At 36.7% G+C, this 27038-nt stretch overlaps 1 protein-coding gene and 2 long non-coding RNA genes across 3 annotated transcripts; 2 read left to right on the forward strand and 1 right to left on the reverse strand.

The window, feature by feature from the left end:
- The first annotated feature begins 3629 nt into the window (after positions 1-3629).
- On the forward strand, positions 3630-4397 carry LOC133878926 (NAC domain-containing protein 41-like). The gene has a single exon (XM_062317488.1). The coding sequence runs from the start codon at positions 3630-3632 to the stop codon at positions 4395-4397; it is 768 nt and encodes a 255-aa protein (XP_062173472.1).
- A 5888-nt stretch (positions 4398-10285) lies between these two features.
- On the forward strand, positions 10286-12068 carry LOC133880634 (uncharacterized). Its single transcript, XR_009902347.1, has 3 exons — positions 10286-10425; positions 10508-10781; positions 11651-12068. It is a non-coding gene; the product is annotated as an uncharacterized LOC133880634 (long non-coding RNA).
- Positions 12069-12614: 546 nt separating this feature from the next.
- On the reverse strand, positions 12615-15264 carry LOC133880447 (uncharacterized). The gene is made up of 3 exons (XR_009902288.1): positions 14949-15264; positions 13086-13123; positions 12615-12943 (listed from the first exon to the last, which is right to left on the reverse strand). It is a non-coding gene; the product is annotated as an uncharacterized LOC133880447 (long non-coding RNA).
- Positions 15265-27038: the final 11774 nt, after the last annotated feature.

Here is a 27038-nt window from a genome sequence, read left to right on the forward strand (position 1 = left end):
AGTATTTTTAGCCATCTCAGCATCTTCATGATACCTAGCTATAATCTTGCTATTTTCAAACTATGCCTAGAAATGTAAATAGAAAAAACTGAACAACCTCGTGGGTACATAATTTCATAGGTTGCTAATTGGGCCTTCAAGACGTCTACAAAGGAATTAAAAGAGAAGGCATAAAAGGTTGTCGGGGCGAGCAGTCGGTGGGAGATATTTTAATGCCTGAATTAGTGTCTTCTTTTGAAAAAAAAAAAAAAAAACTTGAAGTAGTGTATTTGTGCAGGAGAGAAATGAAGCGAATGTTTTCCTTATTCCCCTTTTATCCATTGTTTTTCATGTTTGTGGGCTAGGTAGCGAGTAGTACTAGTAGTGACCGGAGGGGTCAAGTGTCTATAGGCTGCCTTGCTGTGAAGTTCCCTAGGTCATGTCCGCATTCACATCATGCGATTAGTATTCGCGCGGTTATTGTAATTATTGAATACTGTTATTATTTGCTATCAGAATATTAGGTAATAGGCATTTTGGACATATTTTAGTATATATATTAGGTATCTATTAGGGTTTATTCTAAACGATTTTGAAATTATTTTAGGCAAATTTTTAGTGTTTTTTTAAACCCTAATGTTTTAGATGAAATCCATATCTTGATTTCACAATCTTACTTGAAAATAACCAAAAAAAATAAATACAAACACAAATTCACTTTCTTAGATTTTAAAAATTTACTTTGACAGCTTAAATTTTTTGCGGATTTGAAATTTGTCATTTCGTGCATTTTTTTTTTTTGTCCAATTATGCTACGTCTATTAGTGCTACATTACATTAAAATATTATTTTTTTATATTTTATAAAAAAAAATGGAAAATTTTTTACTTAACCCTCTAATCTTCAATTTTAATTACAATTACTTTTTAAACTTCAAAAACTTTTAATTTAGTGTATTCATTTTTCAATCTTTTTTAATTTCACCATTCCGTTATGATTTTTCGTAAAATCATAACCGATGGGTGTAGAAATTTCCAAAATAACCCTCATTTTTATGAGGGGAAAAAAATTGTTAGGATTCAAGTGTATTAACTCTCAATTTAGTGTATTAATTTTTTCAGTTTTTTTCAATTTCATCATTCTGTTAAAATTTTTAGTAAAATCATAACAGAGGGGTGTCAAAATTCCCAAAACACCCCTCTTTTTTATGAAGGGAAAAAAAATTGTAAGGATTTAGATATTGATCAGGAAGAATTGTATCTATCTTTTAATTTTTTTTTTAATAAAAAAAAGTAGTATTTTATAAATTTTGATAGGATTCGATGAAAAATCTTACAAGATAAGTAAAATTAAAAGATAGATACATGAAATTGAGAGTTTGAAGTCTGTAGGTATAATTGTAAAAACAATAACAATTCTGAGAAGGTTAATTGAAGTTTCTGATAAAAGTAAGAAAAAGAAATAAAAATAAAATTTAATAGATAAAAAAATAATAATAAATAAATTTGAAGCTTGTGATTATGAAAATGTAAGAAGTAGATATCTAAAGCTGAATTTATAGGTGTGGTTGTGGATTCTTTTGGAGTTCATTACAAAAAGAAAGAAGTGTGAATTGTTTTCTGTAGTGAATTAAAATCTAAGCGAGGGAAATAAATTGCGATTTTCATTTGGAACTTGTGAATTGGAAGGTTTGGTAACAGGTTGTGATGATTTTTCTTTTAATGTAGATAGATATTTTAATTTGTCCCAAGTGTTTGACAAAGCGTATTGGGGTGGGAGGAGGGGAAGTGTGACGTGGGCATGACGGGTAGAAGACACGTAAGAGGAAGAGAGAAGGCAGAGGGAAAGGATCTAAGTGAAGGGGTGATGGGAGGCATAGAGGCTGAGCAGTGGTACTACTTGGACTGAGGAAAAGATTTCATTTGATGGGTGTGGGGCCCTCTACACGTCAAATCATCGTACGGATATAAGAAACCGAAAAGATCTACGCCTTACAGGATCACCCAAAAAAAACAAAACAAAAGGTTATTATTTAATAGATTGTTATATGTTTATTATATAATTAAAATAATGTAATATTAAAAGTAAAGGATTTTTAATGTTATGTTATTAAAAGTTATTTGGTAGTAATATAACAATCTAAGGAATTGTCCCTAAGCTTTGTTTGATAGAATTTTTTAGACGGTAATTTTTTGTTTAATTTGAAAACCGTTTTTGTGTTTTTAAAAATGTTTTGTATTTAAGTTATTTGTTTATATAATTATTGATAAAATGTGAATCGTGAGGCATACATTTGGTTTGTTAATTTCATTTTGAGTGTGAATTAAGCTCGATTTATGGTGCTGACGTGACATTTAACAAAATTTATCAAAATTTTTAACGAAATTTAACTTCATGTATCGATTAATAATTATAATTTACTACAAGGTCTTCCCATTAATTTTTAAAACTATAAAAATTGATCTGTAATTATGACATACCTCAGAAACTAACGATGCATTTATCCTTAATTTTTACACCATATAAAACAATTTATAAATTAGGTTAAGTATAAGAACTCAATCATTGTATGCTATAACCAGAAGAAAAAAAAGTATAGAAAAAATTTAAAAAAAACAATTATTAATAACCGAAAGTTATATAAACAAAACCAAAATAAAAAAAAAACCAATTTCTATTTTTTTTATATTTTATATTTTTATTTTCACATTAATTTTCATAATTCTAATAATTTTGTAACATAATTTTCTTTGAAAAAACATTATCATACAGTTAGCACTCAAATATGGTTTCAGGAATTTTAGTACTTTATTTTACGCTCCCAAACATATTTTATAAATATAATATAAAAATATCTAAATCATTTAAATATCTTTTTAAAATTATTATTTTCTTTTTAGGCTTTCATGTAGTAAAATATAGTAAAAAAAAATCGAAATCGAATACACAAACGAAGCAACAGATTTTTTCTCATTTTTAAACACTCTTAAACGGATCACTTTTGCAATTTTGTTTAATGATGCAGTAAATTAATTAGAGAGGGCAGTAAATATGAGCAGTGCTTGAGAAGACAAAAATGTTTTTGTTGACAAGACAAGGCATGATGGGAAGCGTAAAGGCGAAACACCTTCATAGTTCATACAAAGGATGCTTTTACCTGCTCAACACTTTGAAAATGAAAAACTTTTTTCGAAATGCTCTCTCTGTGCCTGTCATTCTCGAGCCCTGAGTTTGTTCCCAAAAGAAACTGCGTTTAATTCATATATTCGCCTTTTTCTTCGATTTCAATGCATTAACTAGCATCCATTCCTGGCTATCACCATTCGGTTTATTTCCCCAAGGTCCTAAGCCATCAACTATAGCTCATTTGGATATCTAAGCCGACTTCAATTATCTCCGGTCTTCTCATTCTTCTTTTTTCTTCCGCCATAGCTCGGTACACCCACAACACCGGCACAGCAATGAAACCAAGCCAGTCTTCAACGGCACCGCCTTATTTAAACTGTTGGTTTGCATGCTTTTATTTTTGTTTTTATTTTTTATTTTTTTTAATTGATCTATTATCCATTTAGGTACGTCGGTCAGTGCATGGCTTATAAATATGTCTTCGATTTGCCCTGGATTTTCCATTTACGCACTGAGAAAAATCCATGGGTGCGAATCGTGCGATGCTGCCGTTAGGGTTTCGGTTCATGCCCACCGATGAGGAGCTCATAAGCCACTACTTGGTGAAGAAGGTCAAGGGCGAAGAACTTTCCTGGGATGGCATCCCCGATTGTGATCTATACGGTGAAAAGCCACCCTGGGAAATCTGCGGCGATCAGGAGAAGGTTTACTTTTTCACCACGTTGAAGAAACTAAGCAAAAATCGTGTTTCACGAACAGCCGGTTGTGGGGTTTGGCATGAACATTGTACTGTCAAGATTTATGATAATCGGGGTGATATTATCGGGGCCAGGAAACTATTCAATTTCAATGTAAAAGAGGGCTCGACAACGAAGAACTCAAACTGGATCATGCACGAGTTCTCCCTCGTTGGTGAGCAGCAACAGGGTACCAACTTGGTCCTCTGTAGCCTTCAGAAGAAAGGATCAGAATCATCGAGTGGGGTCAAAAGACGCTTCGAGGAGGAATCTCATCAGAGAAAGAGGGTTTGCTGCAATATTGTTGAATGTCCACCGCCTCAGGCAATATGGATCCCAGCGGAGTCTAATATGGAAACCATCATGGGCTGTCTACCGTCCAGTGATCCCTCTGATTTTAATTTTGATTTGGAAACCATCATGAGCGTACAGCCGCCAGAGGTTGGAGATCTGCCGCCAGAGGTTGGAGATCTGCCGCCAGAGGGTGGAGATCTGCCGATTCTTCCTCCATTGGAAGATTTTTGGGATGCTGACTGGGATGCGTTATTTGCCTAGAGAGATCAATACAGTGATTAGGAAAAAATTGTAATTTTTTTTTTGCAATTTTGTTTGAGATATCATCAAAATAATATTTTAATTTCTTGTCTTGATTTTGTTTTTTTGTTCGAGTTCATGATCTATGGGATTTTGCATATTGGTTAACTTTCTCAACTTTGTTTGAGATATCATCAAAATAATATTTTAATTTCTTGTCTTGATTTTGTTTTTTTGTTCGAGTTCATGATCTATGGGATTTTTGCATATATCCACACGTTTTAATTGGATTAATTAACCCTAAAGGACCGATCCAAAAGTTCAATTTTTAATTGGATTGATTAGAATCCCAACTAATAACAACGTTATCTTTCTTAATAGGTAAATGAGTTTGACTTGAGTACGTTGTTTATGCCCACGTTGTTTGGGATTCTAATCAATCCAATTAAAACGTTGTTAGCTGTAGGTTGCCGTATCAACACTGATTCAGTTGACTGTCGGTTATTAATAATTGTTTTTTTAAAATTTTTTCTATAGTTTTTTTTCTTCTGGTTATAGCATACAATGATTGAGTTCTTATACTTAACCTAATTTACAAATTGTTTTATATGGTGTAAAAATTAAGGATAAATGCATCATTAGTTTCTGAGGTATGTCATAATTACAGATCAATTTTTATAGTTTAAAAAATTAATGGGAAGACCTTGTAGTAAATTATAATTATAAATTGATACATGAAGTCAAATTTCGTTAAAAATTTTGATAAATTTTGTTAAATGTCATGTCAGCACCATAAATCGAGCTTAATTCACACTCAAAATGAAATTAACAAACCAAATGTATGCCTCACGATTCACATTTTATCAATAATTATATAAACAAATAACTTAAATACAAAACATTTTTAAAAACACAAAATCGGTTTTCAAATTAAACAAAAAATTACCGTCTAAAAAATTCTATCAAACAAAGCTTAGGGACAATTCCTTAGATTGTTATATTACTACCAAATAACTTTTAATAACATAACATTAAAAATCCTTTACTTTTAATATTACATTATTTTAATTATATAATAAACATATAACAATCTATTAAATAATAACCTTTTGTTTTGTTTTTTTGGGTGATACTGTAAGGCGTAGATCTTTTTAGTTTCTTATATCCGTACGATGATTTGACGTGTAGAGGGCCCCACACCATCAAATCAAATCTTTGCCTCAGTCCAAGTAGTACCACTGCTCAGCCTCTATGCCTCCCATCACCCCTTCACTTAGATCCTTTCCTTCTGACTTCTCTCTTCCTCTTACGTGGCTTCTACCCGTCTTGCCCACGTCACACTTCCCCTCCTCCCACCCCAATACGCTTTGTCAAACACTTGGGACAAATTAAAATATCTATCTACATTAAAAGAAAAATTATCAAAACCTGTTACCAAACCTTCCAATTCACAAGTTCCAAATGAAAATCGCAATTTATTTCCCTCGCTTAGATTTTAATTCACTACAGAAAACAATTCACACTTCTTTCTTTTTGTGATGAACTCCAAAAGAATCCACAACCACAGCTATAAATTCAGCTTTAGATATCTACTTCTTACATTTTCATAATCACAAGCTTCAAATTTATTTATTATTATTTTTTTATCTATTAAATTTTATTTTTATTTCTTTTTCTTACTTTTATCAGAAACTTCAATTAACCTTCTCAGAATTGTTATTGTTTTTACAATTATACCTACAGACTTCAAACTCTCAATTTCATGTATCTATCTTTTAATTTCGTATCAGACGATGAATTCAAAAAAAATCTGAATTTTGTTCTTATCTGACAGTTGGATTTACTTCTGTTCTCATCTGTATGTCCCATATTTTATTAATGCAAGTTCGAACCCTAACTAAAAATAGTTTTGGAAATTTTTTTTTTTAAAAAAAAATTAGTAAGTGCAGGAACTGTGCTTCATTTTTTTGGTGATCCTAACCAACTAACTGGGATTAAGCAAATATATAAATATATATATATATATAGCCCTCTTATATATCACCAAACTTTTTTAAAATAATGCTTGATCCCCAAATTTAAAAAAAAATAAAAATAAAAAAAATCCATCACACCAATTACCCAAGATGTGCCTTTCTTTTGAGGTTCATTTGTCGAAATTAACCCTAAAAGCAACTAAAAAAAAAAAACGCCTTGAAATGTTTCCCCCTAAAATGGCATTTACATTTAGTTAAATAGTTCTTTGTATAAATCATAAACATCATAAATTTTAAAAACGTACTTTTTAAAAATGTAAATCTAGACAAATCCTTAATATAGTCTATCATTTTCGAAATATTTTCAAATTAAAAATTTTAAAAATATAGATAAACTTATTTAAAATATTGTGTTTATTAAAAGGCACCTTATTTGTGGGTTGGAGGACATATGCACACCATGTGTTGTTTCTTTTTTCACTCTCAAACTATATCTGGAATGCAAGTTAGTGTTTTTTTTTTTTTTTTTTTTTTGGTGAACGGGAACTTGAACTTTCATATATATATATATATATATATATATATATATATATATATATATATATATCACACACACAATATTCACGCATTATCTAATCAACACGTGGATGAAGGTGAGCCTGAGTTACCATCATGTCTTCTCAAGAAAAAGTTTTTGTCATACCGAGATTTTCGTCGACCAGGCCTTCTCCATTGATTGGGAGAACTCCTCCAACGAAGGATCGTGTACACTGCATGCAATGAAATGACAGCCCTGGCCCCTGGCCCCTGGCTCGTCTTGAATTGCTTGCTTTCAGCACTCGAGATGAGGGGCAGGAGCGTTATATTGCTTGCAAATATACGTAATATTTTATAATACAAGTCCTAACTAAAAATAGTTTTGGAATATTTTCTTTAAAATTTAGTAAGATTTTTCATATGTATAGCTTGTAAGTGCAGAGCAGTGATCCAGACAGAGAGCAGCCTTGATGTGACGTCCAATCACCATTCAAAACCACCCTCCACCGTTCATTTTCCCACGCCATCGCACTGTTTTTTTTTTTTTTTTTTTTTTTTTTTTGTTTTTTTTTTAAGTCTATATGAATTAAAAATCTATATGAATCTGTCAAAGTCATCCAATCACCTTTAGAACGAATCGTGTTAAAGAGTTATAAAAAATATTTGAGTGCATCAAAGTTGTGTTAAAAAATGAGTAATACGAAGTCTCTCCTTTTTTTAAAAAAAAAAAAAAAAAAAATTTGATATTTCTTTTAAAAATTTTATTTAATCTAAATTTAATTGTAATCTATCTCAACTTGAATAGTAATTTTAAAAACCAAATTATTATGTTTTTTTAAATCATAAATTTTAAAAATGCAAATCTAAACAGATTCTTAATTTAATCTACCATTTTCGAAATATTTTCAAAATGAAAATTTAAAAAATATTGTTAAGAGTATAATAAAATTAGGGTTAAACATTTAAAATATTATGTATTTTAAAATGCATTTGATTTTTTTTTTAAAACATTGTCCTCAAATTTGGTTTTTCTCAACGAAAAAAAGGATAAAGCCTGCGGCCTATAATAATTGGGATCCGGCTTCCATGCTGTTGAGAGAAGTACCGGATATCTGCTGTAAAATAAATAAACGGTCCAGATTCATCTCCAACATATTTTAACTCAAACGACGTCCCAGAGAAACGTTTGATGAAACACACCTTAACGCCGTTTCAAAGGGAAGAAAAAAATACATTCACGTTGTTCTACAGAACCCAAACATAGGCACGCATGAGGCTGCAACTTCATGCTTCACGTCCTTTGTCAACAGAGCTTTTCATGGAATTTTCTTCCTTATTTACAGAAGTATTCACTTACTTACACCCGCCAAAAAGCCCTTAATACTTGTTTTCGTTTTGAACAACAGATCAATAACTTACTCAAACATGTCTACCTCTTTTATACTTGGTAAGCAATTCATTGACACTGAAGCTTTGCTTTACCAAGCCCAAAAATTATACTCTTCTTTTTTTGTTTTTCACTTTAATAAGTAGCTAACACAAAACCCATCACAAAGAAAAAGGAAATGAAGGAGATAATGATAAGAATTAAAATATAAAAAACTTCATTTACTGTGATTCAGAATTGAAGAACATAAAAGAGAGAGAGAAATCTGTCTACGTATGCTAGCTCAATAGCTCTCAACACCTCTCTCACTCTGTCACTCACCAATAAAAGGGACCTCTTCCTCTTCAGTCGTCCCTTTCGTCTTTCCTTCACATTAGCCTCTCTCTTCTTCCCCAACACTCTTCCTTTTGTTCCTTGTTATATAACTATATATATTTCAAGCTCAAACACAGAAATAAGAACCAACCCATAATATTTGTTTAGATTTGTTTACCAAATAGACTGAAAGATCGGAAAGAAGACGGGGTGCCCTCAGCAGGGTTTTCTTCTCATGGTTTTCTGCTTTCTACAAGTGCTTCTTGTCACACATGAATTTGCTAATCATGGCCTTTGATAAAGGGTATACCCAGCTTTTTGGGTATGATAATCAGGTCGTTCTTGAGGACGGGAAAACGGTTCATCTTTCTCTGGATGAGAGGGCAGGTTGTTTCTTGGTTTAAAATTGTTTGGTATGTTATATCATATATGTGTCTGGTTGTTGGGACTTTTGACTAAAATGGAAGGGTTACTAACTTGGAAGAGATTCGAAGACCCATTCCTATGTGTTAAAAGGAGCAAGATAAAACATGCAGAGAGTTTTAAGCAACTAAAGTTGGCCTCTACCGAAGACCTGAGATATGTAGTTTACGGGGAAAGTTATTGTGCCACTTCATGCGTGGCCTCTGCGAGGCAACGAATGTATTTTTTCCTTCCCTTTTAAACGGCGTCAAGGCGTGTTTTATTAAATGTTTATCTGCGACGTCGTTTGAGTTAAAATATGTTGGAGATGAATCTGGACCGTTTATTTATTTTACAGCAGATATCCGGTACTTTTCTCTACAGAATGGAAGCCGGATCCATTTGCCTAGAGAGATCAATACAGTGATTAGGAAAAAATTGTAATTTTTTTTTTGTTTTTTTTTTTGGCAATTTTGTTGTAGCATATTGGATAACTTTCTCAACTTTGTTTGAGATATCATCAAAATAATATTTTAATTTCTTGTCTTGATTTGTTTTTTACTTTTTTTGTTCGAGTTCATGATCGATGGGATTTTTGCATATATCCACACGTTTTAATTGGATTAATTAACTCTAAAGGACCGATCCAAAAGTTCAATTTTTAATTGGATTGATTAGAATCCCAACTAATAACAACGTTATCTTTCTTAATAGTAAATGAGTTTGACTTGAGATAGTTGTTTATGCCCGCGTTGTTTGGGATTCTAATCAATCCAATTAAAACGTTGTTAGCTGTAGGTTGCAGTATCAACACTGATTCAGTCAACGATGCTCGACCCCTTAAAAATAGTACTAATGGGGTTGTTCGGTAAAGATAGATATAGAACAGAGTAGTGAAGTTATTAATTTTAAGAGTAGTGGGGTTGTTAATTTTAAAAATAATAAGAAATGATGATGTGATATAAAGTAAAAAGAATTTGTGTAGAAAAGTAAATTTTTTTTGTATTTTAGTGAATTTTTTATTTAAATAGTAATAAAAAATTATTGATGTGATATAAAAAGTGAAAAAAGTGAGAATGTTTTGATGTGAATTATTGTTAAAAAAAACGAAAAAGTGAGAAAAAAAAAAGTACAATAAATAGAGTAATTCTATACGGCGATCAGATGTCCATCAAAAGTCCATCTTTGCTGATGTGGCACTATGCCACGTCAGTTTTTTTTTTTTTTTTTTTAAAAAAAAAAATTTAAAATCCATCCTTAACAGTACGCATCCATTTTCTTTTCCCCAAAAGTTTTCCCCCCAATCTTTCCCTCCCTCTCTCCATCTCCTCCCTCAACCCCACCGACCGCCACCCACGAGCCGGCCACCGTCGTCCACCAGCTACCACCGCCACCGGACGTTCAGCTCCATCTTCGGATCTCCGGCCAAAAGGTACCGTGCGTACTCCATTTCCTTCGCTATTTCTCTAGTAGTTGCATTGACCTTGTATTGTTCGATAAAATTACTATGTCAGTCTTAAACCCATCGTCGTCGCCTTCGGGAGCTTCCAGAATGAGGGCTTGCTATCCACCGACACCACAGCCAGTGAAGCCGAGTTCGGCTTCTCTCGCCCTGACTTTTGGAGGAGCCAACTCGCCGGGACCGTCGAGTTCTACCAGCGCCACGTCTTCCTTTACTACAAGAACCCCAAGGTCTAGCCCCCCAGAATCGAGTCCTCCGAGTTCGATCGCGTGCCGAGGCTGCTCTCCGCTGCTGTGATGCCCATGAAGGCCGATATGAAAAAAGAGGTATGTGTGTCTGATTTTGTTGGTTTTAGTGAAATGAAAAGGGTTATGTGTGCTCTGTAGACCGGTTTTGTTTGAGGGGTGATTTGGAGCCTTTTGGTTTCATTTCTGATATGGGTTCAATGTCAATTTAGTGAAATGAAATGGGTTTTGTGTGTTTTGAGGATTGATTGTGTTTTAGGAGTCAAATGGAGGTTTTTGGTTTCTCTTTTGATTATGGGTTGATTTGGAATATGGTTATTTGAAATGGGTATTCCGTGCTTTGTGTGTTAGGAGTATTCTGGAAGTCAGATTTTTTTTTAAAAAAAAAAAATTATGGAGGTTTGGTTATGAATTTGGTGAGTTCAGTTGGGTTTCGAGTGTTTTATAAATTGGTTTTGTTCTAGGAGTCATTTAGGGATTTCTGATTATTGTGGAATTATTTGTTTTTAGGGGTTTGAAGTGGGGTTTTTGGCGTCTGGTAGATTGATTGTGTTTCTGGAGTGATGTGAGGATGTGGATTGTTGGGGATTTAGAAGATTGGTAAGAGATTTACAACGGAGGTTGCATTTTGGGAAAATTTGGTGATTGAGAATTATCAAATCAAATATTGAGAGTTATATATATCAAACTCTAGTATGAAGCCCGTAAATGATGTACAACAAGCTATAGGTTCTGAGTATATGTGTGTGTCAATAATTCAGTAAATATTTCTCATGCATTTTCGATTCTACTGGCTCGTGTGTAGTATAACATCAACTTATTGTTTCATCATATGAAATGCAAGCTATTAATTTTATTTCTCATGCATTTTCGATTCATTTTATTTTGCCTTCATTTTCTCTTTTAGGAATAATAATACTCATGACATTCTTTTTTTTGCCTTGTATTAGGCGTGTTAATGCCAATCTATATGCTTTAGGTGCTCTGGTACATTGAACTTGGAGGTGCTGATCCACGGGAAAGAAGAAAAGATATGCTGTTGTGTTGTGTTGTGAATGTGGAAAAAGTTTTTACTTTGTGTCATCTTTTGAAACTATGTGCTTGTTGAATAGCCTGAGCTTTTAGGCAAGTGAGCTTGTAAGCAAGTTTGATGTTTGAATCGTTGTTAGGAGGAAGATAAAGATTATCCTTATCTTGCAGCTGGAAATGTTCACAATTGTAATTTTTATTTGCTGCATAGACGCATGGATGTAAGCTTATTGCATAGATGCATGGATGCAAGCTTTTGATGTCTTATATCTCACTTATAAGCATAGAGGCATGGATGTAAGCTTTTGATGTCCAGCTCATCTTAATATATATAATTTGATGTTCTTGTTATCAGATTTTGATCATGGATATAAGCTTTTGGTGATTCATTTCATTAAAAAATCCATTTCTTTTTCTTATTGTGTAGATACTTATGTTCTTGCTTGATTGAAATGTCATCTATTATCAGCTATGTGCAGTTTGAAGAGGCTTTGAGATCAATGAAATTTAAGGATGTGTTGTTTTCACTGCAGGGGAATGTCACTCATGCTTCATTTTCGCAACATGATGGCCACACAATAAAGTAACATATTTTGCCATTGAAAAAATATCATTTTCATGTAATGTCTTCCTTTTATTGTGAAAAAGTGTCTTCCCTTTTGATGGCATAAATATTTTTGGGTTAATTATGCAACATTATATATAATGTCAAGGTGTGCCATTTGTCCAGTTCTTTTGATAATTTGTAATAGAGAGCTTCTTGAGAATTGCTTACTTTCCTAAATATTAAGCATTGTGTTCTTCATCGTCAAAAAAATAAAATGGAAAATTCAATCATTTTTTTGTACATGCTTTTCTCAACTAATACAAGTTTCCTGTACTTCCTTTCTGGATTAATTAAATATGTAAAATAGAACAAACCAAATTCGTGCACAAAAACATCACATAACAGCAAGTTCCTAGGTAAGGTAGAAGGCAAGTTAGCCATGCTTTTACATCTTCCAAAATACATGAATCTAATGGCTTTTTCCTAGAGTAAAAGCTCAAAAACAGTTCATTCCAAAACAATTTTACAATTTTTGGACCCTCTAGAGAGCTCTATCAATTGTTCGCAGTGGTTCTTTTGCTTCTCTATGTACCATGCAAAATATTCTTGAATTTGGACAAGGTCTTTGCTCTTTTTGCCTCGTATTGTATTTCCAAACAGAGGACAACTGCAACAGGAAAACAACATTTTTATCTTGGCTCATCATGCAAATTCATATTTTATGCATAAGTTCAAAGAACACAAATTCTGGCTGAACAAAAAACTAGTGATAATCAAAATAAATAAAAAGGCAAGATGAGGGCACTAACCAATTGAATCCCTCCAAAGAGTGGTTAAATGAGCACAACTGCAAGAGTAGAAATATGTTAGAGAAACTTATAACTCAAACTTAACGATTACAAAACCAGCATCAACTTTCATTCATGAGATTTAAGTTCCCACCATCTTCCCTTCATCTTTAGCATTTCTTTACACAAAACTCTTAAGTGCATGTTCTGTGGAAGTGGCAAATTTGCATCTTATTTATTACAATATTTTTCACTAGACAAGGATTATAAAATTTGACAAACTTCCAAAACTTTCAAAAGCCATTTTGCCATTCAAACACTAACCACATAGTCCATCGTTTTGAGGTCTCACTTTCAAACCATTTTACCGAAGTAAACAATCTAAAGTTTCTATACAAACCTTAAAATTATGAGATTCAGACCCAACTAGATTGTTCTAGATCCAAAAACAACTCAAAAAACCAAATCCAAAAATAAGAAGTGAATCTCAGCCATGATGCTACTCCCATTTGATAAGTAAAATACATCCATTTGATAAGGACAAAGAAATAAGTTTGTTTTACTGTGATAGCCACAACTTTCTTCCAAGGTATAGATGGTATTTTTTTGATAAGATAAATATTTTTTTTTTGATAAGAAGGTATAGATGGTATTATTATGACTGATATTTGATTGATTTCCCACATTGATTTGGTAATTTAGCAGCATTGTTAGTGTTCTTGATTTCTAAAATAAATAACACAATATAACCAAAAAAATTCAAGTCATGGTAAAATATAAACTACCACAAAGTCAGCACCATTTAGATGAAAAAGAAAAAGAAAAAAAAGCAATTGAAGTGCCAACACTATGACTTCCCGTTTCAAAGCATACCACACTCTGCATTTCACATGAAATATACATATACAGTTAACACTGCAATTTCTCTACTGAAACAACATAATCAACACTTTTTACATCAACAAAACACCATGTCACTTTGCTTAATTTATAAAATGTGTACCCTATATATCAATGTTCACATAAACCCCTAATCATCAATCTCATATGTGAATACTTCAATGTATAAATTTTACTTTTTACCCAAAAAAGCTATAAATAATTACATGTACATGTATCCAAGCATCAAATATTTCTTCTGCATATTATTCCTCATTCTTTCAATGTAAAAGCAAACGCATACCATTAGATAGACAATATCCAATACACAAAATCTGGGCACATGATTTAAGCACAAGACATCATGCATTTAATGAGGCAAAACTAATGACTCATATTCTGCACAAACATTTTTGCAAAATTTTAATGATCTCCCAACAAGATTACGCTCTCTGGAATTGCTTACAATTACTAATATACCCAAAATTTCAGTTTAAATCAACCATCCACCAAGTCCAATCTAAGGAGAAATGGTCGGCTGCTAAAAAAGATACCCAATCTCCAATCTCCAATCTCTTCTCCACCACTACAATCTATATTGAAGAAAAAGAAAAAAAGGGGCAAAAAATAAAGACCAAAGTCGGACAAATAACTTTGGCCATGTTTCTGGTTTTTCATCACAAAGGTAGCCCGCCACCCACACTCAAGTTTCTTGACGCTAGGATGAGAAAAACAGAGAAAGGAGAACAATAAGCAAAACTCTATACCAATTCAAACCCATGCTAAAAATAAGACCCAAAAAACAACAACGAGAATGATAAAATGGGGTTGAACCATAGCCTCTCGTTACAATGCAATGAAAATCACTAAAATAACTATATAAACCCAGAATCCAAGTGAGATTTCTATTTTTCTACAGCCAAATACACTAGAAAAAAGTCTTGAACTTTAAGAAAGCGAACCAAGACAGTACCAAACAACAAAACCAAAAGAAACCAAAGCAACCTGGTCGTCGATTTTCCAGCGGGAAACGCTTTATTCGACGGCTAGGATGGTCCCGGAACACTCGATGCCCAGGTAGGGGCTCGCACCCTCAAGAGGAGGTGGGTGCGAGCCTTTCCGCCGAAAGGTATCGGCTCGGTTCAGCGCGGCGGCTTCGACCCTTATCAGAACGTCGTCTTCTCGTTGAAATTAAGGATCCTCCTCCTTTGGCCAAAGAATCGGCGATGGAGCTGGACGTACCGGTGGCGGGCTCGTGCTCGTGGGTGGTCGACGATGGGGTTGAGGGGAGGAGATGGAGAGAGGGAGGAAAAGATTTGGGGGGGGGGGGGGGGGAAATGATTTTGGGGAAGAAAATGGCTCGGTTCACTCCATTTCATCGCTGGTTTTTCAATTTTTTTTTTTTTTTTTTTTTTTTTTTTTTTTTTTTTTGTAAATGAGGCTGACGTGGGGTGGTGCCACGTCAGCCGCGATGGATGAGTGATGGACTTCTGATCGCCTTGTAGAATTACTCCAATAAATAGTGCCAAGCACTATCCTGTTTTGTAACAAGCCTTAACAAACAAGGCCAATAAATCTAAACATCATTGATTTTTATTTTTTATTTTTTAATTATAAATATATCTATAAATTAATCAGAATTTAGTGAGATTATATTACTCTAAATGAGGTGATTTGAGATGATCCTCTCTCAAATGTTAAAATAGCGAAACAGGCAACATATCAACAAAACCATTTACGTCCTCACAATAACCTCTTTAGTGTTTTAATTAATTACGAAATGGAAATAATAAAAATAAAGTGATCTGATATGCATGTATATTATGTATGATGTATGCTTTATTAAATAGAGTTTAGTTTAGTTTTTTTTTTTTTTCTGTGATTTTTTATACGTTTATCGTTTCTTACTTTTTTTAATAACACGTCATTTTTACTCATTGCCATATACTCAAAAACAACAACATGAATCTTGCTAATTAATATCATTCTAGTCTTTCAAAACGAAAGCATTCAATTATTATAGGCTGCAGGCTTTATCGTTTTTTTCGTTGAGAAAAACCAAATTTGAGGACAATGTTTTTTTAAAAAATCAAATGCATTTTAAAATCCACAATATTTTAAATCTTTAACCCTAATTTATTATACGTTTAAAAATATTTTTAAATTTTCATTTTGAAAATATTTCGAAAATGGTAGATTAAATTAAGAATATGTTTGGATTTGCATTTTTAAAATTTATGATTTAAAAAAAAAACATAATAATTTGGTTTTTAAAATTACTATTTAAGTTGAGATAGATTACAATTAAATTTAGATTAAATAAAAATTTTAAAAGAAATATCAATTTTTTTATTTTTTTTTAAAAAAAGTGAGACTTCGTATTACTCATTTTTTTAAGACAATTTTGAAGCACTCAAATATTTTTTATAACTCTTTAACACGATTCATTCTAAAGGTGATTGGATGACTTTGAGAGATTCATATAGACGTTTAATTCATATAGACTTCAAAAAAAATAAAAATAAAGCACAGTGCGATGGCGTGGGAAAATGAACGGTGGAGGGTGGTTTTGAATGGTGATTGGACGTCACATCAAGGCTGCTCTCTGTACTTACAAGCTATACATATTTAAAATCTTACTAAATCTTTTTAAAAAATATTCCAAAACTATTTTTACGGGGTTGGGACTTGTATTATAAAAATATTACTTATATTTGCAAGCAATATAACGTTCCTGCCCCTCATCTCGAGTTTTGAAAGCAAGCAATTCAAGACGTGCCAGGGGCCGGGGCCGTCATTTCATTGCATGCAGTGTACATGATCCTTCGTTGGAGTAGACTGTAGTTCTGCCAATGGAGAAGGCAAAAAGTTTCTCTTTTTTTTTTTTTTTTTTGAACAAGATAGCATGTATTACCATATATTACTGAAAGCCCCAAGGGCGAGTACAAGGATAAAGGTACAAGATCTCCCTAAACCTTAAGTCAGAAACAAGTCTGACTTGAAGCAGTTGCCTAAATACAATTCACAACTATTACAAGGACACCAAATAAACTGGCCTAGTCTACCCCAGACACCAAATAAGTCCATGAATATTTGTGCATTACAAAAAGACAAACTGTGATCCACAGTAGACACAAAGGAATGTACAAAGAAAACAGAGAAAACCCAAAGCAGCTGTCGACAGTGAGCAGTGGCGGATTCCGCCGGAGACGGCGGCGCGTGGAGGACACGCGCCGTCACCAATACCACCCAGCAGAGGATCGACCACCGTAGACCCCATCCAACACCGTGCACGGCCAGGAAAGGTGGAGCGTAGCCCACAAGCGCGCCGAAGAGCAACAAGCTCTCTCTGGCGCATGCCGGCCACGAGCCGCGACCGATTACCGACGTGGCCTGAGCTTCCGGCGGCTGGAGCGGACGACGACGGTGAACACGGCTGGGTGGCGCGTGTCTTGGAATAATCGCCGGAGGTGTGTAGATCTGGCTCCAAAGTTGAAGAAGAAATATTGACACAACCGACCAAAACCTCCATTAAAGACACAAAACCCGCCGCACACCCAAGCTAGAACACCTCCATTTGGGCCTTCCTGCTAAGAACAAAAGAAAGGGAAAAGAAAACACAGAAAACAAGCCACCATAGCCTAACAAGGCTAGGGGACAACAACTCCACAGCCTTAATGGCTGGGAGAAAACTAGCCTCCACTGAAAAAAATTCAGGAGGAAACAAAACCTTAGTCTAACAGGACTAAGGGACAAGAACAAAGCCGGGGGGAAAAGGAGGGTGGCCTCCCTCCCCCAGCAAAAAGTTTCTCTTGAGAAGACATGATGGTAACTCAGGCTCACCTTCATCCACGTGTTGATTAGACAATGCGTGAATTTATATATAGATTTTTATACTATATGAAAGATAACATATACGATATACGATATAACTTCAGTATAGTATAAACCCAACTTGCATTCCAGATATATATTGAGAGTGAAAAAAGAAACAACACATGGTGTGCATGTGTACATCAAACCACAAATAAGGGTGCTTTTAAAAAACACAATATTTTAAATGTTGAATTGTAATTTTAGTATTATAAGCTTGACTATATTTTTAAAATTTTCATTTTCAAAATATTTCAAAAATGATAGACAATATTTTAAATTCTCTCGATTTGCATTTTTAAAAAGTACAATTTTAAAATTTATGATCTAAAATAAATTGAAAATTTATTATGTTTATGATTGATACAAAGGAACTATTTAGCTAAAAGTAAATGTCATTTTTTGGGAAAACATTTCGAGGTTTTTTTTTTTTTTTTTTTTTTTTTTTTTTTTTTTTTTCTCTAATTGTTTTTAGGGATAATTTCGACAATTGAACATTAAAAAAAGGACACATCTTGGGTAATTGGCCTCCAGGTGTTCGTGGTGATATATATATATTTTTGTTTTGTTAAATATGACATAAATGGCAACCTAAGATGTTAGAAATAATGTAATTAATAGTAGTTTAGGGATCAAGCATTATTTTTAAAAAATTTTGGTGATAAATAAGAGGGCTATATATATATATATATTTGATTAATCCCAATTAGAGCATTTGTAGAGAAGTCGTCAAACCGACGAAATCACCAAAATCAACTGATCTTTCACAAAAACACGCACACAGCAAGCTCTCTACTGCTACACTAAATCAGCCGATTGTCAGAACGCCTCGTCTCTTTAGCGGAATCGATTTCACTCGTCTCTTATTATTTTTCCGTTTTTTATTCCATTTTTGCAGGTTCGACAAACCAACTGCCTTGTCTCTTTTCTGTCGTCAAGGAAGCCAAGGTCGCCGAAGGAGAAGCCAGTCGTTGAGGGTCTAGTGGATCTTGGCTTGGGTCTGCTAGAGGAGAAGTCGGAGAACGGGTTGGGTTCGAAGATAGGCACAATGGCAGGGCCGAGTGTTACAAGTGCGGCAATCCAAGGCTAGGGATTAGGGTTTCGGTGGATATAGAAGCAGAGGATGTCTTCTTCAGCTGATCTTTCATTTTCTCGGTTCGGCGAAGGTAGATAAGAAGTCGGCCGTTGAGGAAGAGCCAGTTGTCGAGATCTTGTCGGTCGTTATCAGGAAGCCGGCGTCGAGGGTTGGGTCATGAGAAGGAGAACGGGTTGGGTCCAATGGAGGTCGGTTGAAAAGTGATTGTTTTAATTGTAATAAAAAAATAATATTTATTTGAAGTAGAGAATATTTGGGAAGTTTGTTATTTAAAGTTCTTGAAAACTAGGTAGCTAAATTAACAAAAGTGATAATTTTAGTCAAAATTTATTAAAATTTTGATAATTTCACTACAAATGCTCTTAGTTGGTTAGGATAAAAAATAATAAAAAATAAAATAAAATAAAGCACAGTTCAATCCCAGTTAGTTGGTTTTGGTTAGAGATAAAAAAAAAGAGAAACAAATTAAAAGAATAAATACATATGTAAATAATGCAACATGCACCAACATGTGCTTGTTATGGGGAAGCGTAATTTCACACAATTGAGAGTAGGGTTGGCAATTTTTGACACGACCCGCGAACCCGGCACGAACACGACACGAAAAAACTGGGTTTGAGTTTGTTATAATCGGGTTCGGGTCATAATCGGGTCAACCCGATTATGACCCGAATATAATCGTGTTTGGCGGGTCAACCCCAACACGATTACGCGGGTTGACCCGCTAACACGGTTACCCGCCAACACGATTATAACCCGATTACGCGGGTTGACCCGATCATAACCCGATTAAAAAAAAAAATTGAAGGTAAAAACTAAAATTGAAGGTTGAAACATGTGAAAACAGTGAAATTGTTGCCGTGTCGGGTAAACGGGTGACACGCTTATTAGTCGTGTTTGTCGGGTCGTGTTCGGGTCGCGTGTCACAACCCGATTAATAATCGGGTTGGGTTCGTGTCAGACCCGTTTATGTGATCGGGTCAGTCGGATTGACACGAACCCGACCCGCGAACCCGAATTGAGAGCTGGCTATACATTTTCGGGTAAAACTTGGATGGGGCAAAACTTTCGGAAATCATCAATATTTACAAAAATGTCATTGATAGGCAAAACTTCCGGATGATCGTAGCACTGCTCATACATTTTCTCCATGGACGGGGGAACATGAATTGACGAGTGAGAGGTGTAAGGAGTTCGGTTCATTTACTTTTTGAATAACGTGGAAATATGGCATACACGTACAATTAACTAATAAAGAGAGGTTCTTTGTTGTACGCACTTCTAATTCTTGTATTTGTTTTAATAGCCGCTTTTAAGTTAGTTTTTGGCTTTATGTTTAGAGGGTCTTTTTAAGAAGTCTTTCTATATACTGTAATTTGACCCTTTAGAGTTTTTAATTTTTTAATGAGGATGGTATTCCTGATCAAAAAACTAATAAAAACAATTCGTTTCCTAAAAACAATTTTTATTTCAATTAACTAATAACACGTCATTTGTTTTCATTGCCTGATATACTAACTAAAGACAACAATATCAATCATGCTAATTAATGTCATTCAAGTCCTTCAAAACCAAAGCATTCAATAATTAATTATCGTTTTCTTCGTTAACAAAAAAAAAAAAAAAAAAAAATTGAGGACATTGTTGAAAATTTAATCATATCTTAAATGAAAGAAATTAACTTTCTGGTTCTACTTTTTAAATATAAAGCAAGTAAAATTTCTTTTATGCATGTATGGAGCAACTTCATGCATGCAGAATATCATGAATATATAACTAAGAATATGTCCGTTAGTTTATTTATTAATTAAGAAGAAAGATGCAATATCTATTTCATGTTGAATTATTTAACATTACAGAACACAAAACAAGTGCTTTTTTAGGATAAATCTCCTTGCATCGATGATTTGTGGGTGGCAAGATAAAATATAGGTAACACGAGAGTATTTTCTTCCTATGTTTTATTTTGTAAAAAGTTTGTTTATTTTTTGTTTGGGTGAAAGGAAAAGTAGTTCATTAGAAGTAGTAAATATTAACTGAATTCTTTTTCACTTTTGTAAAAGACAGAAAATACTTCATTTCAAACTGGTTGCTATCTATGTGAAGTTAGTTGAATTTGAAAATGTGATATATACAATGAACTTTTTAGCTAAAAGTAAATGTCATTTTTTGGGACACATTTTCTTTATTTTTTATTTTTAAAACAAATTATTTTTAAGGATAATTTCAACAAATGAACCTTAAAAAAAGGGCACATCTTGGGCAATTGATGTCTGGGTGTTCCTAGTTGTTCGGGCCACCCCCGAAGGGGTGGCATTTTTTAAAAAATTTTAATTTTAATTTTAATTTTTTTAAAAAAATAAGTATATTTATTTATTTATTAATAATTTTTTTTTATTAAGATGAACATGTGTCACATTCTTATTGGTTTGACGTGGCGCTGATGTAGCATTAAACGGAATTTGACGCCAGGGATAGATTTGTAATTATTGCTTACCACAATGATCTCCAATGAACTTTTTAAACCATAGGGAGTGAAAAATAATTATGGCATACCACATAAATCAATGATACAATTATCCCAAAAATAAAACAAGAAAGAAGAAACCGGTGCCACGAATTTTTTTCCTATAAAATATGTTTGGAAGTGTAAAATAATGTATTTAAAATTCTGAAATCATGTTTAGGTGCTAATGGTATGATAGTGTATTTTTACAGAAAATCATGTTAAAAAATTAGTTAGGAAAATTAGTTTGAAAATAAATAAATATATATATATATATATATATATATATATATATATATATATTTTAAAAAAAGAAACCGATACCTCTGGAAGCTTTGGACGACGAGCTTGGTCTACCACCTTCTAGGAATTCTTTAAGTGAGGAGGTGAAGAACTCAGAGACCGACTTGGGCCGGTTATGTAACGTGTTTCTTAAGATTTTAGGGATTAATTGAATTGGAGTGGAAATTGGGAGCGGAAATAATGGATTGATTCAAGGGAAATACTGAAAATTAAGATATGGCAACTTCAAGGGTGCCTGTCCTCCAATGAGCATTCGAGGTGCTCAGCCTCCAATTACAAACAACTAAGATTCAGATAATGTCTCCTTAACCTAACATGGCCTTATATAATGGCCTTACAAGAGGAGAAATCCCAAAACGACATACTCTATTAACCAAACGCAACTTGTAGCTAAATACCCAAAACGACACTCAGTAGCCTACCAAAACGCACGGCTCAGCACGTCCTCCACACACCGTTTAGCCCACTGCCTTTATTCCTCCTGCTGCCTACTGCCACGTGTTCCTTTCCTAGCCGTTCCTCTGCTGGGCAGTTCTAGAACTCTCAAACTCTTTCTCTCTTCACTTCACTTCACGCCATCTCCTTCATCTCTCTTCAACTCAAAGCTCCAACTTTTAAGCTCCCCTTCCACGGTCATGGCCAGAGAAATGGCCATGACAATATCCTCCCCTTTAAAACACCTTGCCCACAAGGTGTGGGTAGGCGTCTTTCAACACATGGAACTCCTCCCACGTGGCGTCATCCGTCGTTTGCCCCTCCCATCGGACCAGAATCTCGGTGAAGGCCCGATTGTTCTTTGGCCGAGATTGGCGGTCTAGGATCTGTGCCGGCTCGGGTCGAATCGCGCCCTGGTTGTTGATTGGTGGAAGTTGGGGTAGAGCAGAGCAAGCCGAACCCAGTTTGGGTTTAAGCTGGGAAATGTGGAAGACGGGGTGGATGCGGGCCTCCGGTGGCAGATCCAATTCATAGGACACAGCTCCCACCCGGCGGAGGATGGTGAAGGGCCCATAGGAGCGGGGGGAGAGTTTGAGGGACCGGCGGTAGGCCGCTGACATCTGCCGATATGGTTGTAGCCGCAGGTAAACTCTCTGGCCCACTGTAAAGGTTCTTTCAGTTCTGTTGAGGTCTGCGTAGCGTTTCATCCTCTGTTGAGCTTGTTGCATGTGTTGTTGGAGGAGGCCGAGGATTTGCTCGCGGTTGCGCAGCACCTCATCCACGGCTTCAACCCTAGTAGTCCCCGGAATATAGGATAGCAACCTTGGTGGGGGTTGTCCATAAATGGCCTCAAAGGGGGTCATTTTGATCGAGGAGTGCCATGTAGTGTTGTACCAATACTCCGCCCATGGCAGCCAATTAGTCCAGTGCTTGGGGCTATCCTGAGCGAAGCATCTCAGGTAGTTCTCAAGGCACTTGTTGACTATCTCTGTTTGACCGTTGGTCTGCGGATGATAACTTGTGCTTAGCTTGAGAGTAGAACCCTGCAACCTGAACAGCTCGCTCCAGAACAAACTAGTAAATATAGGGTCTCGGTCCGAAACAATGGATTGGGGCATTCCATGAAGCTTAAACACTGTAGAAATGAAGAGTTGAGCCACCACAGCCGCAGTATAGGGGTGGGAGAGTGAAACAAAATGGCTGTACTTAGACAGCCTATCGACCACCACCATGATCACTGAATGCCCCCTGGACAGGGGCAACCCCTCCACGAAATCCATGGAGATGTCTGTCCAAACCCGGGTAGGAATAGGAAGAGGCTGCAGCAGCCCCGCAGGGGAGGTGTTTTCAGACTTGTTCCTCTGACAAACCTCGCACTCCCTAATAAATCGTTTAATATCCCCTCTCATCCCCTTCCAGTAGAAGTCCCTCTTAGCTCGGTGTAGGGTTTTCTCATAACTCGAATGCCCGGCTGAAGGATCACTGTGGATAAAATTCAACACTTGATCCTTTAGCTGTGGTGATTGTCCCAATAGGATCCTATGTTTGTACAGTAGCAGCCCATCTCTGAGGGAGTATCTCTGGGAGTCTAACTCATGGTTGTGCCACTGTGACATCAACTGTTTGAGGTCCTCGTCCTCCTCATACTGCTGTTTCAAGTCTGCTGTCCAACTAGGGGTCAGAATGGATAGTATGGATAGGGTTATTTCCTCACCCCAATCCTCCCTCCTGGAAAGAGCATCTGCAACACGGTTATCCACCCCTTTCTTATACTCCACTGTGAAGTCATAGCCCAGTAGTTTAGTCACCCATTTTTGCTGGAAAGGTGTTCCAACCTTCTGCTCAAGCAGGAACTTGAGGTTTTGCTGATCGGTCCGTACGACAAAGGGTTGCCCTAGGAGATAAGGCCTCCACTTCTGGAGAGTTGTCACTAGGGAAAACAACTCATTTTCGTAGGTTGACATGTGAAGAGCCTTTCCCTTGAGGGCCTTACTCAGGAAAGCTATAGGGCGCCTGTTTTGCATAAGTACTGCCCCGATTCCCATTCCACTAGCGTCACATTCGATGACAAATGGTTGTGAAAAGTCGGGTAAGGCTAGAACTGGGGCTCGGGTGATAGCCACCTTCAAGGCATGGAAAGCCTCATGTGCTGCAGTATTCCAGCCAAAGGAATTCTTCTTGAGCATAGCGGTCAATGGGCTGGCTATGGAGCCGTAGCCCTTGATGAATTTCCGATAATAGCCCGTGAGCCCTAGGAACCCCCTTAGGGCCTTGATATTCTTAGGAAGAGGCCAGTCCACCATAGCTGCAATCTTTCCTGGGTCTGCACGCACTCCTTCTACCGTGACAATGTGCCCTAGGTATTCCACCTCTTCACAACCAAACTTGCACTTAAAAGACTTGGCAAATAGTTGGTTCTGCCGCAAGAGATCTAAAGCCGTCCTTAGGTGAGTGGTGTGTGTCTCCATATCCCCACTATACACCAAGATGTCATAAAAAAAGACAAGTATAAATCTTCTCAAGTAGGGTTTAAAAATCTGGTTCATGAGTCCTTGGAAAGTGGAGGGGACGTTAGTTAGCCCAAAGGGCATAACTAGGAACTCGTAGTGGCCTTCATGAGTTCGGAAGGCTGTCTTTGGAACATCCTCCTCTACCACCCGGATTTGGTGATATCCTGACCTTAGGTCCTGCTTTGAAAATACCTTAGTCCCCCATAGCTCGTCTAGGAGCTCATCTACCACAGGGATAGGAAATTTATCCTTCATGGTCACCTTGTTTAGGGCCCTGTAATCCATGCACATTCACCACGAACCATCCGCCTTTCGAACCAGTAGCATCGGGGATGAGAAGGGGCTGTGACTGTGCCTTATCACTCCAGACTCCAAGAGCTCCTTCACAATCTTCTCTATCTCTTCCTTTTGGTAGTAGGGGTATCTATAGGGCCGAACGGAGACTCGTTGCGCCCCGGGCTGGAGGGTGATGGAATGGTCATGAGACCGAGCTGGTGGGAGTCCCTTGGGTTCCTGGAAAACGTCCTCATATTCCTGCAGAATGGAGGATAGTGGACCAAGGAGGTCTGGTCGGGGGGTAAGAGAAACTGCTGAACTTTGCAAGGCCCAACAGTGAGGTGAATGAGGGATCACTTGCAGTAACACCCCTTTCTGTTCCTTTTTAGGCAATCTGAATGAGTCCCCTACCTCAAAACTCACACTCGGGCCCCTCTTCAACCCAAGGAGCACGCACTCCTTGCCCCCATGCTGGAACACCATCTGGAGCTTGCTGAAGTCCCACATAATAGGCCCTAGAGTTCGAAGCCACTGAATTCCCAGGACAACGTCACATCCGGCCAGTGGCAAAATGAAGAGGTTGGAGCGGAACACACTCCCCTGCATCTTGATCTCTCTACCTCTCTACTCTGGCCTGGGTTCACAACTTCCTGCCCATTGGCTACCTGTACCCGAATTCCTTCCTGAGGTTGCGGCTGAATCCCCAAGGTGGCAGCTAATTTTGCATCCACAAAATTATGGGTGCTGCCTGAGTCGATCAGGATGATCACCTGGTGGAGCCTCAAAAATCCAACTATCCTCATTGTTTTTAGGCTCGGTGTGCCAGTGATGGCGTTTAGGGAAATCTCGGGGAACTCCTTTAGGAAGAACTCTCCCGGATCCTCTTCACCCGCAGCTTCCATCTTGCCCTGCGTCTTTTCAACTTCCTCAAGAGCTTCAATTAGGAAAAGCTTAGGCGCCGCACATACATGGCCTCGGGTCCATTTGGAATCGCATGAGTAACAGAGGCCTTCTCGCCGCCTCTCGTCCATCTGGGCTGGTGTAATTTTCTGCACAGGGACTAGTGCTTGATTCGGGTGGGCTTCCCCTCTACCCGGGGACCCTATCCCTGTCTGGGGCACAAAACCCGATCTGCCATGTCCAGGCGCGTTGTTCTGGGTAATGTTAGGGGGTCTGTTGCTCTTTGCAAATCCCACCGGTAACTTGGTGCTCCAACCTTGTCTGGATTGGTGCACCTGGTTCGAATTCCAACTAAGGCGGGCATTTCGTCGACCAGTCACCAGACACTCATCCTGCATTCTTGCTAGTGAATAGGAGGCATCAATCAAACTCTTCGGATTAAACATCCTCACCCTAACATGGATATCATCACGGAGTCCCCTCAAAAAACAGTTGAGCTTATGGCTGTCAGGTAACCCGTGAACCTTGAGGGCCAGTGTGTCAAACTGGTCCTTATAGTCCTTCAGTGTGCCTTCTTGCTTCAATTTCGACAGGGTTTCCATCGGATCATTGTAAGAGCTTTGTCCAAAGCGGATCTGCATGGAACGAACAAACTCATCCCATGTTTTCACTGAGTTGCTAGCTCTCAGCTCTCTGTACCAAACCAATGCTTTCCCGTCCATGTGGAAAGAGGAAAGGGCAATCCGGTGCTCCGTAGGGGTGTTATAGAAGTCAAAGAACTGCTCAGCTCGGCAGCTCCAGGTCTTGGGATCTTCATTATCAAACCTGGGAAAGTCCAATCGGACTGTCTTGGCCTTGATGATTGCGTCCCCAGAGGCAGATCCTTCCTGAAACGAGGTCTCCTCAGCAAATTGAACTGTCTTGGCCTTGACAACTGCGTCCCCCGAGGTAGATCCTTCATAAAACGAAGTCTCCCCGGTAGCTCCAAATCCCGTTCCGTGACCACCTCTATTAGCTAACATCTCCTGAATCTGCGCCAGCATTCGTTGCTCCTGGCGCTGCATCTGTTCCTCCAGTCGGTTAGCCCGAGTCTCCTGCCTGGCCTCTTCAGAAGCCGCTTGGGCCTTTAAGGACTGCATAGCCACCTGCAAATCCTCCATTGATACCATCACCTGCTCCATCTGTGTTACCCGTTC

The sequence above is a fragment of the Alnus glutinosa genome, chromosome 10 (genome assembly GCF_958979055.1).
Source record: "Alnus glutinosa chromosome 10, dhAlnGlut1.1, whole genome shotgun sequence".
In the NCBI taxonomy this organism is placed as follows: domain Eukaryota; kingdom Viridiplantae; phylum Streptophyta; class Magnoliopsida; order Fagales; family Betulaceae; genus Alnus; species Alnus glutinosa.